This window comes from Schistocerca americana, chromosome 4, assembly GCF_021461395.2.
Source record: "Schistocerca americana isolate TAMUIC-IGC-003095 chromosome 4, iqSchAmer2.1, whole genome shotgun sequence".
Taxonomy (NCBI): Eukaryota; Metazoa; Arthropoda; class Insecta; order Orthoptera; family Acrididae; genus Schistocerca; species Schistocerca americana.
The window spans coordinates 98,857,609-98,875,594 of NC_060122.1; the positions used below are offsets into that span (position 1 = coordinate 98,857,609).

Sequence of the window (17,986 nt, forward strand, 5' to 3'; positions counted from 1 at the left end):
GGTTTTATCTTCGTGTTAGTGTCTTTTGTTGCATGTGTGTACAGTGTAAAATAAGGAAGCAAAATACTGTATCTGGTGGCAGTGTGATTTGTGACATTCATAAAGAATGCCGTAACTTCCAAGTGTACAACGTCTAGTTTATCAACAGGGTAGGAAAAGATAGATTGCTACTTATCATAAAGAAGACACATTAAGTTGCAGACAGGCACAATTAAATGACACTTACATGTACGCTTTTGGCCTCGGCCTTTACCAGAAAACGAAAGAGAAACACACACCGTTCGTTGTCACAAGCAACAACACCTCACACACACGTTACCGCCAACTCAGGCCGCTCAGACCAGAATCTGCTCTGAGCAGCCCAAGTCGGTGGTCATGGTGGCAGGAGAACACACACACACACACACACACACACACACACACACACACACACACACACACAAAGGTTTAACTTACACAAGCTTTCGGAGCCAGTGGCTCCTTCTTCCAGCAGAAGAGTTGAAGGGGAGGGAAGAGGGCTGAAGGAAAAGGACTGGAGAGGTTTACAAAAAGGGCTACAGTTCAGAAAATTCACTCAGAATCCCAGGTCAGGGGAGACTTACTAGATGGGATGAGAGGGAAAGACTGATTGTTGGGGACTGCACTGGAGAAGATTTGAAAACCTAAGAGCTTAAAGATGGAAGACAGATTACTACAAAAACATAGTGCATGAGTTAATAAGAGTGAAAAGTTAAGAGCATTGTATGTAAAAGAGGTGGGGGCGGCAGTGGGTGGAGGGGTGAAAAATCGACGGGGGCAGAAAATGAAAGCCATAGAAAACCTAAATGGAGTTGTTACTGTGAAAAAATGCTGAAACAGAAGGAATTAATGTAAATTAAGGCCAGCTGGGTAGCGAGAACCAAGGACACATTGTAGCACTAGTTCCCGCCTGTGGAGTTCTGAGAAACTGATGTCTGGGAGAAGAATCCAGATGGAGTGTTTGCTGAAACAGCACCGAGGTCATGACTGTCATGCTGTAGAGCATTCTCTGCAACAGGATATTGTGTGTTGCCAGTATTCACCCTCTGCCTAAGCGTATTCGTCCTGACCGATAACTGGGTGGTAATCATGCCAATGTGAAAGGCCTTACAGTGTTTACGTAACAGCTGGTATAAGACATTCGTCATTCCACAAATGGCTCTCCCTTTGATAGTATACATTTTGCCTCTCATGGGGCTGGTATAGGTGGTGGTAGGAGGGTGCATCGGGCAAGTCTTGCAGTGGGGATGGTCACAGGGGTAGGAGCTCAGTCAGAATCTCATTTCAGGGCGTTATTTTAGGAAGTCGTGGCACTGTCAAAGGAGCTGATTAATACATTCAAGACCAGGATAATACTGAGTGACAAATGATGTGTTCCAAAGTTGATTTTTGGACATATCAACAGTACCAGGATTTATGTGAGGCCCTGGAAATTTGCTTTTGAACTAGGGTGGTGGGGTAATTATGTCCAGCGAAGGCTGAGATGAGAATGGTGGTGTATTGCTGGAAAGAGTCTGCATTTGAACAAATATGTTTACCTTGAATGCCAAGGCTGTGTGGGAGGGAACATCTGACATGGAAAGAATGGCGGGCACAGCTGACATGGAAAAGATGGTAATTGCCAAAATGTAACTACAGTTGTTTGTTCAACGTGGACAGAAGAGTGTAGCTGGCTTTCGGTGAAGATGAGATTAACATCAAGAAAAGTGATATTGCTGATACTTATAATATCAATAACTGATTATTTTTGTTGTTATATAAGCTCAAAAAAATATGCTACTTTTTGGTAACACCTGTGACCCTCATTTGTTTTTGTCAAAAAATTCAAACTATTATATCACGGTGTCACATGGGAGCTTACACATAAATCACATCCTCTTTGATCTCTGGTCACAATAAATTGCAGGTGAATGTTATGAGTAAATAACTAATGTTGTCAATGCTGCTGTCATTAATGATTGCATCCCTCTAATGAACGTACTCTTTCTTTTGATTCTGTCATACGACTATCATTCATTGTGACTGCATTTTCGTACACATCAACTAAAAACTGTTGAAATAAATGAAAGGAACTGATAACACAACTGCATCCCTCGTTGTCTCTGATCATTATGCAATACTTCCGCCACCGTAGCTGAATGGACAGTGTGGCGGCTTGTCATGCCAAGGGGCTCGGGTTCGATTCCTGGCTGGGTTGGAGGTTTTCTCTGCTCAGGGCTGGGTGTTTGTGTGTCTTCATTATCATGATTTCATCCTCATTGATGCACAAGTCGCCGATTGGCGTCACCTCAAAAGACTTGCACCAAGCGATCAGGTCTACCTGCTGGGAGGCCCTCGCCATACGACATTTCATTTCATTTCATTATGCGATATGCATAAAATTTCTCTGATGTTACTTTGCTATTTGTTTTTGCACCCAAGTTCACTTGTTTCAAATTGAAACGGTAACTGTCTTCTCCTCTTATAAAAATTAACAAATATAAAAATGTTTCATATGAACAATGTGCTTTTGCGATATTCTGTAATCATTCTCTTCTTCATTGAATAGTTATATTGTAAATTGTGTACTAATTTTCCACAGGTAAAATGGCAATTTCACTGACTTGAGGTGCATTGAACTAATGTTTGTGTTCATCACCTGGTATTCTGTTGGCTTGTATCACAACTTTTTACTCATTAGTTACCATCTGACCCAGAGCTGTTTGGAATAGATGAACCAACTGGTTGTACTTACATAAAATCCTCTGCACTTTTTCAATTATTTGCCATCTCAGCCCATTTATATTTATACAACATTGGTAGACTTCTGTTTGTTCGTTGTCAATTCAATACACCTGCAAAATTTTATAAGAGTCATTTGGCAATGGTAACAATCCTCCCATTCTATGATAAGACTTGCTCTTTAATTGAAATCATGACTGAACCAATGTTCTTCCCAGATCCTGGAAGTAGCAAAGAAAGCATTTTACACTTTCATTTTCAGTAGAAAATGTTTTGATCCTGGAGTTTCTCCAGTCATGTAATGAAATAATTCTGATGGAGCTGCTTCCAGTGGTGCAAATTGAATTTTTCCACTCATGTAACTCATTCCTGGTGTTTTTAATAACTGAATTTCTTGCCACCACAGAACTAACACAGTTGACCCAATCTGTCAATGAAAACATGTTGATTTTGTTGTACTCCCTAGAGGGATCATAATGTAATGATTCACCTGGCAAACTGTAACCTCTACATTTACTGCTTTTCATTTCTCATGCGGAAATGTTATGTTCACGAGCTCGTTGTCTTCCACAAACTTAACTCATTAGAAGTCTACTAAGTTCAATTCATAATACTTGATGGCTGATGGGAAATGGAGGGCTATCATACTATGAAACCTTGGCTGCATGAGGGAGTCGCAGAGCTATAGCAGCACACACAGACATTCCATACTTACATTTATTACACACAAGGTGATTATAATTAAAGTTAAACTTTCAAATCACTGTAGAAATAACACCATTTGTCACAGTGACATCAAATTGCAACGGAATATTATCAGAGAAGGGCGGGAAAACGTATGGCAGAAGAAAAATAAATAGTTACAAAATGTAACAATAGATGGCGTTGTAAGCATCAGAATTTAATACTGGTCGACTACCAATGACAAATGAATCATAGAACACCACCTGAGGTGTACGTTTGATGTTAAACAAATTATACTACTCAGTGTGCAAAGGTGTACAGGAGTGACACCGTTAGTTACGTAAGCCAATCCACCATGGCAAGATCATATCACATCAGATGGGAAAAATCTGATTTTTAATTGACCTGAGGCCAAAAACTGCACTAAAGGCATCAATCACATTGGTTTTTAATTGTCCTAAGGCCAAGAACTGCATAAAAAGCATCAATGAAAATCAAATCGGATTATTAATTTCCATGTGACTGAAGTAAAACATGTTCAATATGCTGTCCATCATTTTCTGCAACACGTTGAAATCAAGAAACAGCATGTTCCACAACTGATCAAAGTGTTTCCATGGTCACATTCACAATGTGTTGTGCAATGCATGCCTTCAATGCAACTAAGTTTGCAATCGGAACACTGAACATGACATCTTTCAGATAGTCCCACGGCCCAAATTGCAATGTATGAAGGTGCGTCATCTTGCATAAAAATGATCCCGTCCATGCTGTTGGAGAGCTGGAATGATGTGGTTGCGCAAAAGACACTCTTAGTGCTTACCAGTGACGGTGCAAGTGAAAGGACTGGGAGCACCCGTCTCTTTGAAAAAATATTGCCCTATGATAAATGATGCCATAAACCTGCACCACGCAGTGGCCTTTTCAGGATGAAGTGGTACTGGGTGATTTGCGTGTGGATTTTCTGTTGCCCATATTTGACAATTCTGTGTATTGACATATCCTGTCAGATGGAAGTGGGCTTTGTATGTCCACAAAATCTTCCATGGTCGATCATTGTCCATTTCCATGTGAGCAAAAATTCTAAAGCAAAGGTCTCTCTTGCTGGCACGTCAACAGAAAGTAACTTGTGCACATAGGTAATTTTGAATGGATAGCAAAGAAGGATGTTTTGTAGGATTTTACGTAACATGCTCATGTGTATGTCCAATGTTCCGGCAATTCTCCGTGCACTACACGTTTGCACACCACCACTCCTCTCCTCTTGCATTGCTGTAGCCACTGCTTCCACTGATGTTGAACCAATTTGTTTCCTCCCCCTGTCAGGTTGCATACCAAAATAACCCATCTTTTCGAATTTCTGAATCATCTTCTCCAGACACACGGCAGTCATCGGACCAACGCCATTTTTCAAACCCTTCAGTGTCCGGAACTACTTCAGAGAGACATGTGCACAGTCATCATTCTTGTAATACAGCTTTACAAGCACAGTGCGATCCTGCATTGAGGCAGTCATGGCGAACATCGCAGACACCAAAGGAGGAAAAGCCGTGTACCCGGCATGTTTATACCAACTTCAATGGGTTGCGCGCATGACAGGTGTATTCATTTACCTATCCTGACACATACAGTGCCATCTAGTGCTCAATTTTCACACTAATTTTTTTTCTTATGGCATATGTTCCCCCCTTCGCCGATAATATTCAATTGCAACTTGACGTCATTCTGACCAGTGATGTTATTTATACAGTGTTTTGACAGTTTAACTTTAATTATGATCACCCTGTAAATTGATTTCAGACCTGTTTACAACAGGGAAGCAAATTTGATGTGCCCTTTCAAAAGGCACCATACTGCCATTTCTCACAAGATGCTCAGGTACATCACAGAAAAGCTAAATCTGAATGGCCCAAGTACACAGCATCACCAAACTAGGCCTCTATTGTGAGGCAGGAGATTGCCCCAACATGCTATAAAACGAAACTGACTGTAGCTAATTATTTTGACACTACATTGTGGCTGATGTGCAATAGAATACAAATAAAAAAATAATAAGCTTCCAATTTCATTAAATTCTGACCATAATCTGGTTACCAGGCAACCAACAGTTAAAGTGGTTCACAATCTCATACAACTGCTATTGCTCTGTTCAAGACACAAAGTGAAATGGTAATCTTAAACATCTCACACCACACATAGTGCCACACTGCAGAATTAACAAAAATGATTTACCAAATGAGTGTGGCAACACAAATTATATCTGACACATCTAATTTTTAAAAAGTGGCATCAAACTAATTTCCAGAATACAGATTTCACAGATTTCTTGCCACATCAGATTTGTGAGTAAACTCAAGGTTCCAGTGACTTCCTCTGTCACCATTACCTGTACTTATGTGTACACTGTGTGATACTTTATTTAGTTTACCACTCAGACTACAGGTAACTATTGACAATGACAGGAGAGGTAGTCATCAAAAGTTTACATACAAATATGATTAGGTTGTTGTTGTTGTTGTGGTCTTCAGTCCAGAGACTGGTTTGATGCAGCTCTCCATGTTATCATATCCCGTGCAATGTACCTACTGCAACCTAAATCCTTCTCAGTCAGCTTAATGTATTCATCTCTTGGTCTCCCTCAACGATTTTTACCCTCCCCACTGTCCTCTAATACCAAATTGGTGATCCCTTGAAGCCTCAGAACATGTCCTACCAACTGATCCCTCCTCCTAGTCAGGTTGTGCCACAAATTCCTCTTCTCCCCAATTCTATTCAGTACCTTCACATTAGTTACATGATCTACCCATCTAATCTTCAGCATTCTTCTGTAGCACCACATTTTGGAAACTTCTATTCTCTTCTTGTCTAAAATGTTTATCGTCCACGTTTCACTTCCATACATGGCTACACTCCATACAAATACACTCCTGGAAATGGAAAAAAGAACACATTGACACCGGTGTGTCAGACCCACCATACTTGCTCCGGACACTGCGAGAGGGCTGTACAAGCAATGATCACACGCACGGCACAGCGGACACACCAGGAACCGCGGTGTTGGCCGTCGAATGGCGCTACCTGCGCAGCATTTGTGCACCGCCGCCGTCAGTGTCAGCCAGTTTGCCCTGGCATACGGAGCTCCATCGCAGTCTTTAACACTGGTAGCATGCCGCGACAGCGTGGACGTGAACCGTATGTGCAGTTGACGGACTTTGAGCGAGGGCGTATAGTGGGCATGCGGGAGGCCGGGTGGACGTACCGCCACTTATCAGCAAATTAGGGACACTGTTGCTCCTGGGGTATCGGCGAGGACCATTCGCAACCGTCTCCATGAAGCTGGGCTACGGTCCCGCACACCGTTAGGCCGTCTTCCGCTCACGCCCCAACATCGTGCACCCCGCCTCCAGTGGTGTCGTGACAGGCGTGAATGGAGGGACGAATGGAGACGTGTCGTCTTCAGCGATGAGAGTCGCTTCTGCCTCGGTGCCAATGATGGTTGTATGCGTGTTTGGCGCCGTGCAGGTGAGCGCCACAATCAGGACTGCATACGACCGAGGCACACAGGGCCAACACCCGGCATCATGGTGTGGGGAGTGATCTCCTACACTGGCTGTACACCACTGGTGATCATCGAGGGGACACTGAATAGTGCACGGTACATCCAAACCGTCATCGAACCCATCGTTCTACCATTCCTAGACTGGCAAGGGAACTTGCTGTTCCAACAGGACAATGCACGTCCGCATGTATCCCGTGCCACCCAACGTGCTCTAGAAGGTGTAAGTCAACTACCCTGGCCAGCAAGATCTCCGGATCTGTCCCCCATTGAGCATGTTTGGGACTGGATGAAGCGTCGTCTCACGCGGTCTGCACGTCCAGCACGAACGCTGGTCCAACTGAGGCGCCAGGTGGAAATGGCATGGCAAGCCGTTCCACAGGACTACATCCAGCATCTCTACGATCGTCTCCATGGGAGAATAGCAGCCTGCATTGCTGCGAAAGGTGGATATACACTGTACTAGTGCCGACATTGTGCATGCTCTGTTGCCTGTGTCTATGTGCCTGTGGTTCCGTCAGTGTGATCATGTGATGTATCTGACCCCAGGAATGTGTCAATAAAGTTTCCCCTTCCTGGGACAATGAATTCACAGTGTTCTTATTTCAATTTCCAGGAGTGTACTTTCAGAAACAACCTCCTGACTCTTAAATGTATACTCGATGTTAACAAATTTCTCTTCTTCAGAAACGCTTTCCTTGCCATTGCCAGTCTACATTTTTTATCCTCTCTACTTCGACCATCAACAGTTATTTTGCTCCCCTAATAGCAAAACTCCTTTACTACTTTAAGTGTCTCATTTCCTAACGTAACTGCCGCAGCATCACCCAATTTAATTCGACTACATTCCATTATCCTCGTTTTGCTTCTGTTGATGTTCATCTTATATCCTCCTTTCAAGACACTGTCCATTCCGTTCAGCTGCTCTTCCAAGTCCTTTGCTGTCTCAGACAGAATTACAATGTCATCTGCAAACCTCCAACTTTTTGTTTCTTCTCCGTGGATTTTAATTCCTACTCCGAATTTTTCTTTTGTATCCTTTACTGCTTGCTCAATATACAGATTCAATAACATCGGGGATAGGCTACAACCCTGTCTCACTCCCTTCCCAACCACTGCTTCCCTTTCATGTCCCTCCACTCTTATAACTGCCATCTGGTTTCTGTACAAATTGTAAATAGCCTTTCACTCCCTGTATTTTACCCCTGCCTCCTTCAGTATTTGAAAGAGAGTAATCCAGTCAACATTGTCAAAAGCTTTCTCTAAGTCTACAAACGCTAGAAACGTAGGTTTGCCTTTCCTTAATCTATTCTCTAAGATAAGTCGTAGGGTCAGTACTGCCTCACGTGTTCCAACATTTCTACGGAATCCATACTGATCTTCCCTGAGAGGTCAGCTTCTACCAGTTTTTCCATTCGTCTGTAAAGAATTAGTGTTAGTATTTTGCAGGCCATGGTTTATTAAACTGATAGTTTGATGATTTTCACATCTGTCAGAACCTGCTTTCTTTGTCTTCTTGAAGTCTGTGGGTATTTTGCCTGTCTCATACATCTTGCTCACTAGATGGTAGAGTTTTGTCAGGACTGGCTCTCCCAAGGCCAATGGAATGTTGTCTACTCCAGGGGCCTTCTTTCGACTCAGGTCTTTCAGTGCTCTGTCAAACTCTTCACGCAGTATCGTATCTCCCATTTCATCTTCATCTACATCCTCTTCCATTTCCATAATATTGCCCTCAAGTACATCATCCTTGTATAGACCCTCTATATACTCCTTCCACCTTTCTCCTTTCCCTTATTTGCTTAGGACTGGTTTTCCATCTGAGCTCTTGATATTCATACAAGTGGTTCTCTTTCCTCCTAAGGTCTCTCTAAGTTTCCTGTAGGCAGTACCTATCTTACTCCTAGTGATACATGCTTCTAGATCCTTACATTTGTCCTCTAGCCACCCCAGCTTAGCCATTTTGCACTTCCTGTTGATCTCATTTTTGAGGCGTTTGTATTCCTTTTTGCCTGCTTCATTTACTGTATTTTAATATTTTCTCTTTTCATCAATTAAATTCAGTATCTCTTGTGTTGTGATCAGAGTCCACATCTGCCCCTGGAAGTGTCTTTTTAAAACCTGGTTCCTAGATCTCTGTCTTACCATTATATGAGCTATCTGAAAACTTCCAGTGTCTCCAGGTCTCTTCCATGTATACAACCTTCCTCCATGATTCTTGAACCACAGGTGGCTTCCCCTTTCATTCCTTATCCCCACTCCATATTCACCTACTATTTTTCCTTCTCTTCCTTTTCCTACAATCAAATTCTAGTCTCCCATGACTACTAAATTTTCGTCTCCCTTAACTATCTGAATAATTTCTTTTGTTGTTATCACATTTCTTCAATATCTTCATTATCTGTGGAGCTAGTTGGCATATAAACTTGTACTACTGTGGTAGGCATAGGCTTGGCATCTATCTTGGCTACAATAATGCGTTCACTATGCTGTTCGTGGTAGCTGATGAGGTAAATCCATGAAATATTAATCGAAGAATGCTGTGACAGAGAACTATGTTCTCAAATTATTTCCAGTATTTTGTTGAGCTTCAAATAAAGTTGTATAATATTCTTCCATTTTCTTTCTAATTATTGCAAATTTTCCAACTTCCCTGCACAATCCTGTATATGTACATGTCATAATCAACACTGCTGATGGTGCTGTCACTGTAACAAAACTCCCTGCCTGTGACAAATAACATGGTTGTAACATTTCTACATTGTTTGCTTATATCTGCAGTCTGTACACAACTGTTGAACACTGAATACATAGTGTAGTCAGTCTTCTGGTAACAGTGCTCCATTGTTATCAGTCTAACATGCAGTTATTTTGATGAAGCTGTAGCCTAGCATAGCAAAAGAGAATAGCATGGATATCCACTTCATAGCACATTATCTATAGTTATCATATTAACTATGTCCATAAGTATGTTTTCCTAATATAATCGCTTTAGTTCTTAGTTTTTTCATACATCGATGGTGAGATTATATCAATTGTGGATCATATTCTCACTGAAATTCAAAGAAACTGAGAATGGTAGTAACAGTTTACAATTGTCACTACTGACTTTTCACGCTTTACTGGGCACTCTCAATTGGATGTCTTAATAGTTTTGTTTACCCTTGATGTGAAGCTGCTGGGGTCCATATATCCTGGTGTACCATACACAGAGCAGTCATCAGGATTCTGTGGAAAGAAAAACAGAGATTCATAGATTAGCTCTAACAATTCAATTTAAATACAGAACCTAGAAATACAGAGCACTATGGGACTCAACATCTGAAGTCATCAGCCCCTAAAACTTAGAACTACTTAAACCTAACTAACCTAAGAACATCACACACATCCATGCCCGAGGCAGGATTTGAACCTGCGACCATAGCAGTTGCGTGGTTCCAGACTGAAGCGCCTAGAACCGCTCAGCCACACAAGCCAGCAACAAAAACCATTAAGCTCAAATAACCTTGATGTACACTTACACCATGTGTTAGCCAATGCTACCAAATATTCTGACATCTGAGTGAAATCACCTTATTTCCAAAATTTTATTTAGTTAAATTTAGACTTCTGTGAATTACATAGGAACATCTAACACGCCGATGAAAATAATCAGTTTTTGAAAATGTAGTTGGATAGATGAAAAAATCAGCTCACCAAATGGTCGCAGGAGAATACACACATAAAGGAATTGAAATTTGCAAGCTTTTGAAGTCAGTAACTCCTATTTATGGCAGAAGGGGAAGGAAGATGGATGAAGGAAGAGGACTGATGAGGTTTAGAAAATCAGAAGAGTTCAGAAAAGTTACCAAGAACCCCAAGTCAGGGGAAACTTATCAGACGGGTTGAAAAGGAAAGACTGATTGTTAGTGACTGCATTGGATGAGATTTGAAAACCTGAGAGCTTAAGGGTGGAAAACAGGGTAATACGCAAGATAGATATTACTGACAAAACACTGCAAATAAGTTAATAAGAGCAGAAAGTGTGTGGTAGAGGTGGGGGAGAAACAGGTAGAAAAAAGTGAAAGATATGGAAAACTAAAAGGGACTGAATAAAGGAATAGTTACTGAGGAGAAATGCTGAGACTGAAGAAATTAATGTAAATTAACGCCAGATGAGTGGGGAGAATGAAGAACATGTTTCAACGCCAGTTCCAACCGGCAGAGTTGTGAGAAACTGGTGTCTGGGGGAAGAATCCGGATGGCACACATGGTGAAAAAGGCAACGATGTCACTACTATCATGTTGTACAACATGCTCTACAACAGGATACTGTGTGTTGCAGTACACACCCTCTGTCTATTCCCATTCATTCTAAATAATAACTTAATGGTAACCATGCTGACGTAAAATTCCAAACAGTGTTTACATAACAATTGGTATGCGACATGTGTCATTAGACAAATGGCTCTCCCTTTGATAGTATATGTTTTGCCGGTTACAGGGCTTATACTGGTGGTAGGAGGGCACCTAGGTCAAGTCTTACAATGGGTGTGGTCACAGTGGTAGGAGCCATAGGGTAGGGAAATGGATGCAAAAGAAGCAGAGGGTCTGACATGGATGTTGCAGAGATTGGGAGGGAAATGAATAGCTATTCTAGGTGTAATGGGCAAAATGTAGGACAGAATGGATCTCATTACACGGCATGATTTGATGAAGTCACAGCCTGAAATTACAATTAAATCAATACCATTAGCTGCTGATGGGCATTGATATATATCAATGGGGACAGTTGAAAATGTGTGTTCTGGCTGGGACTTGAACCCGGGATCTCCTGCTTACATGGCAGACGCTCTATCCATCTGAGCCACCGAGGGCGCATAGGATAGTGCAACTGCAGGGATTGATCGCCGGCACGCTCCTCACGATACCCACATTTTCAACTTATAGTCCACACACTACATTCGTAGTGTCCCTGCCATTATACCCATTACTCGCGGTAGACAATCCACTGAGTCCCGTAAGAGTTCAGGCAATTCATGTGCATCCACACTGAAGGAGGTCATCAGCCAGTTAGCCTTAACAATATGAAGATGGCATCTGTTCTTTCAGACATATCCGAAAGAACAGATGCCAGCTTCATAAGTCACAGCCTTGGCGAAGTAGCTGTTCAAGACATTCAAGACCAGAATAATAATGACAGTATTCTTAAGCTGTGTTTTGGATGGATCAGTAGTACCAGGATTAGATGTGACGCTCTAGGAAATCTGCTACTGAACTGTTCTGGTAGGGGTAATTACATCCAGTGAAGGCTGAGGAGGGAATGGTTGTGTATTGCTGTAAAGAGTCTCCACCTGAACAAATATGTCAAGGGTGTATGGGAGGGAATATTTGACATGGAAAGGATGGCAGCTGCCAAAATGTAAGTACTGTTGTATGTTAGTGGGCTTAATGTGAACAGCTATAGGCTGTGTGTAGCAGATCTTTTGGTGATGACAACATTAAGGGAAGTGGCATGGGATTCAGAATAGCAGCATTTTAAATTTAACTGGGAGAATGTAATTACTGATTCAAAGAATTATAACAGCTCAGCCTCACCATCAGTCTATATGCAAAGATCTCTACAACATATCCAAACCAAACCAGGGACTGAAGGCTTATGGATACCACAGAAGCCCCCTCCAAGCTTCCCATGAAAAGGTTGGCATACGAAGGAGCAGTCCTGGTTCCCATGGCCATGCCCCTGATCTGTTTTTATGTCTGCCCCTCAAAGGGAAAGTAGTAGTTGGTACATACACTCCTGGAAATGGAAAAAAGAACACATTGACACCGGTGTGTCAGACCCACCATACTTGCTCCGGACACTGCGAGAGGGCTGTACAAGCAATGATCACACGCACGGCACATCGGACACACCAGGAACCGCGGTGTTGGCCATCGAATGGCGCTACCTGCGCAGCATTTGTGCACCGCCGCCATCAGTGTCAGCTAGTTTGCCGTGGCATAAGGAGCTCCGTCGCAGTCTTTAACACTGGTAGCATGCCGCGACAGCGTGGACGTGAACCGTATGTGCAGTTGTCGGACTTTGAGCGAGGGCGTATAGTGGGCATGCGGGAGGCCGGGTGGACGTACCGCCGAATTGCTCAACACGTGGGGCGTGAGGTCTCCACAGTACATCGATGTTGTCGCCAGTGGTCGGCGGAAGGTGCACGTGCCCGTCGACCTGGGACCGGACCGCAGCGACGCACGGATGCACGCCAAGACCGTAGGATCCTACGCAGTGCCGTAAGGGACCGCACCGCCACTTCCCAGCAAATTAGGGACACTGTTGCTCCTGGGGTATCGGCGAGGACCATTCGCAACCGTCTCCATGAAGCTGGGCTACGGTCCCGCACACCGTTAGGCCGTCTTCCGCTCACGCCCCAACATCGTGCAGCCCACCTCCAGTGGTGTCGCGACAGGCGTGAATGGAGAGACGAATGGAGACGTGTCGTCTTCAGCGATGAGAGTCGCTTCTGCCTTGGTGCCAATGATGATCGTATGCGTGTTTGGCGCCGTGCAGGTGAGCGCCACAATCAGGACTGCATACGACCGAGGCACACAGGGCCAACACCCGGCATCATGGTGTGGGGAGCGATCTCCTACACTGGCCGTACACCACTGGTGATCGTCGAGGGGACACTGAATAGTGCACGGTACATCCAAACCGACATCGAACCCATCGTTCTACCATTCCTAGACCGGCAAGGGAACTTGCTGTTCCAACAGGACAATGCACATCCGCATGTATCCCGTGCCACCCAACGTGCTCTAGAAGGTGTAAGTCAACTACCCTGGCCAGCAAGATCTCCGGATCTGTCCCCCATTGAGCATGTTTGGGACTGGATGAAGCGTCGTCTCATGCGGTCTGCACGTCCAGCACGAACGCTGGTCCAACTGAGGCGCCAGGTGGAAATGGCATGGCAAGCCGTTCCACAGGACTACATCAAGCATCTCTACGATCGTCTCCATGGGAGAATAGCAGCCTGCATTGCTGCGAAAGTTGGATATACACTGTACTAGTGCCGACATTGTGCATGCTCTGTTGCCTGTGTCTATGTGCCTGTGGTTCTGTCAGTGTGATCATGTGATGTATCTGACCCCAGGAATGTGTCAATAAAGTTTCCCCTTCCTGGGACAATGAATTCACGGTGTTCTTATTTCAATTTCCAGGAGTGTATAATGTTGATTAGTGCTGATCAACTAAGGCACATAAATATCTTTTGGTGGGTAGTTTGAAGCCAGCAGCAGCCCTGGGACATTCACAGTGATTGGGTTTCTGGATCTAAGGAAGAAGGTAAAATGTGTGGGTGCAAGGTTTGGGTGAGGTAATAAATTCTATGGATTGAGGTGTTGGTCCTTGTGATGGAGCCTGTGGTTTTAAGGAGGGACTGCAGGTCTGTTTGTATCACAGGGTTATGATCTTTATGACCGATGCTGTACATAGAGGTGTCAAGAGAGCTGGTGTGGACCTCGCATACATACTCCCGTCTAGAGCCCTTGGGTTTTAAAATCCCATTTGGAGCAGTCCTCAACAATCAGTCTTTCCTTCTCATCCCAACTGTTAAGTTGTCCCTGACCCAGGGTTCCGGGTGACTTTTCCAAACTCTCTCAATTTCCTACTAAGTCTCACCATCCCTTTTCTTTCATCCTGTCGCCCCCCCTTCAACTGTTCTGCCAGAAGAAGGATCCACTGGCTCCGAAAGCTTGCAAATTTCAGTACCTTTACATGTGTGTTCTCCAGCCACAGCTTGGTGAGTTGATTTTTTATCAATCTAGTTACCTTACAGGAACATCAAAGATTTTTGTTTTCAATATTAGACTATTGCATGAAGGTTACTATGTGGAAACTTGTTCTATATTGACAAAAATAAAACAAAAAGTTCCTTACAATGACTATTCTATCATTTTACAATACTACGGATATCATTCAAAATGGAAGTGTGAAGTATTTGCACTAGCATTGCTTCACAATGCTGTTCATTTGGCAACAAAAACATTTTGTTACTAGTATAATCACATAAAAAGGTATCTTTACAAACTGCCGCCTTATGCCAAATGAAAAAGTGTAGAGTGTAGCAATTGTGAGGAGATCTCTTTTTAAATAAAACAAAACTATTTGGCGATTTTCACTGTCTACTGACATTATCTATGTTAGCGGTCAGTACAGTTTTACAAAAAATTGTGATACATTAAGAAATGTGATTAATGTCATTTTAGAGCTCCTCAAAGCCTACTGTAAAATTGCACATCTTCATGGAATGGATGTAAACACCTTGCACATTGTTTATGTTTATGGTGCAATCCTCTTGTAGTTGCCTTTAGCTTTGATGAGAGAGGAAATCAGCATTCAGCATAATGCACTCACAGATGCTCAGCAGCGTCTGTGTGTGATACAGCAGATCATTGGAGGTGTTGAAGTTTATCCAGATAGAGTCATCCCATCAGCATTACCCTGTGCCACAGGTCATTTGTAAAATATATCATGATGATGCAGAATAAATCTGTTCACATTCTATCAAATTATTTACCAATCACCTGTCCTCCCCCTGTTACATGTGTGTGTATATAAATTTTCCTCATGTTAAGCAGGGAAATTCTATGTCACTGTAAAAATGATCATTGGATGAAAAAAGTTACTAACTAACAAGTTATATAAATATGCCTGCATGCTGACCATTTGTAACAGAAAAAGTATATATTTGATGTAATAATAGAAGACAACAACTTTGGAGAGCCAGCTATGACAAAACTTTTTCATCTGATATGAAAGAGATATGTGATGACTAGTTAACCTCAAATTTCAAGAGGAGTGTAATAACCATGATTCCAAAGAAGAGAGGTGGTGACATGTGAATACGGTCAAATTATCCATTTAATAAGGCATTCTTGTAAAATACCGACACAAATTATTTACAGAAGAATAAAAAATTGGTAGAAGACAACCTTACGGAATATCAATTTGGGTTCTGGAAATATGTAGGGACATTCAGGGCAATACTGAACCAGTGCCTTATCTTAGAAAATATATACAGAAGAAAGGCAAGCTTATGTTTATAGCATTTGTAGATTTAGAGAAAGCTTTTGACAATACTAATTAGAATATACTTTTCAAAATTCTGAGGGTAGCAGGGATAAAATACAGGAATCAAAAGGTTATCTACAATCTCTCCTGAAACTATACAGCAGTTATAATAGTCTAAGGATATAAAGAGAAGCAACAGCTGAGAACAGAGTAAGGTGAGGTTGAAGACTATCCTCAATGTTACTCAATCTGTAGATAGATCATGCAATAAAGATAACCAAAGAAAAATTTGGAAAGGGAATTTGAATTCAGGGAGAAGAAATAATACCTGGGGTTTTCCAGTGACACAGTAATTTTATCAAGGATGGCACAGGACTTGTAAGAGTAGTTGTACAGAATGGATAGTGTCTTGGAAAGCGGTTACAACATGAACATCAATGAAAACTCCAGGCCGGAACATCAACAATATAAGGAAAAGATAAACTGCTGCCTACTGTAGAGATGACACGTTAAGTTGCAGACAGGCAAAACTAAAGGCACTTACATGTGGGTTTCAGCCACAGCCTTCATCAGGTAAAGACAGAGAAACACACACCATTCATTCACACAAGCAAGCACAACTCACGCACACATGCTTGCCATCTACAGCAGCTCGGACCAGTTCAAGCTGCTGGAGATGGTGGCCATGTGTATATAAGGTGTACTTGCCTGAGTGAATGACTCTTGTGTGTTTCTCTTTCTTTTTCTAATGAAGGCTACGGCCGAAAGCTATGTGTAAGTTTTCTTTTAGTTTTGCCTGTCTGCAAATTAATGTGTCATCTTTATGGTAAGTGCCAGTATATCTTTTTGTTATGCTGTTGAATCACAGTGAAAGTAAAACAAGAGTAATGGAATGTAGTTGAATCAAAACAGGGGATGCTGAGGGAGTTAGATGAGGAAATTATATACTAAAAAAAAGTTTTGCTATTTTGGTAGCAAAATGACAATGGCAGAAGTACAGAGGATGTATACAGACTGGATATAGTGAGAAAAACATTTCTGAAAAAAGAGAAATTTGCTATGTTCAAATATAAGTTTAAGTGTCAGGAAGTCCTCTTTTTCTTTCGTTTTAGTATATGTCGGAGTGCAGCCTTGGACAGAAGTGGAACACATACAATAAACAGTTCAGACAAGCAGAGAGCAGAAGCTTCTGGAATATGACGCTACAGGAGAACGATTAGGATTAACTGGGTAGACTTGACAGCTAACAAGGAGATACTGAATAGAATTTGGGGAGAAATGAAATTTACTCCACAGCTTAAATGAAAGAATGGACTAGGTAATAGGGCACATCTTGAGCCATTAAGGAATCACCTATTTGGTCATGAAGGGAAGTGTAAAGGATTAAAACTGAACAGAAGACCAAGAACTGACAACAGTAAGCAGGTTCAAATGGAGATGCATTACAGTAGTTACATAGAGATGATGATACTTTCACAGGCGGGACTACTTTGGACAGCTGCATCAAATCAATTTTCAGACTGAAGAACACAGCAACAACATTAACAGAAGCATGTAATGAGTAAGCTAAAATTTTCTAAATAAAATTAATTCTATGGAAAAGGAGATGACCAAAAGCAAGCTTTTCAACTTTCTTCAATATAAGCTTTGAAGTCTGTTACCCATTTTGCACCCATGAGTAAATAACTGAAGACTGCCTAAGAGCCTTATTTACTGCTTCCCTATTAATACCGGAAATGAGATTATTTTTTCCTTCAGTTATTTTACTTACCGGCTTTACTGTTCCAACTGAAAAACTTCCAATTTGAAGTATGTTGTTATTTGTTGTTTATAGAATTTGGAGAGTGAATGAGTGACTCACACTGCCAGATGAATAAGTCTTCAAAATACACCTGGAGAGCTCTAACAAAATGAAGCTGGAATTTCATCACGTTGGGAGACAACAAAATTTTGAAGAATTACCACCT

The 17,986-nt window shown here is 42.1% G+C and overlaps 1 protein-coding gene across 1 annotated transcript in view; it reads right to left on the reverse strand.

The window, feature by feature from the left end:
- The window catches only part of LOC124612534 (1-phosphatidylinositol 4,5-bisphosphate phosphodiesterase gamma-1), a 258,728-nt gene that overhangs the window by 91,186 nt on the left and 149,556 nt on the right, over positions 1–17,986 (reverse strand). Inside the window, exon 14 of the mRNA XM_047140800.1 lies at positions 10,139–10,204. Within this exon, the coding sequence (XP_046996756.1) occupies positions 10,139–10,204 (66 nt within the window). The remainder of the gene's footprint in view (positions 1–10,138; positions 10,205–17,986) is intronic.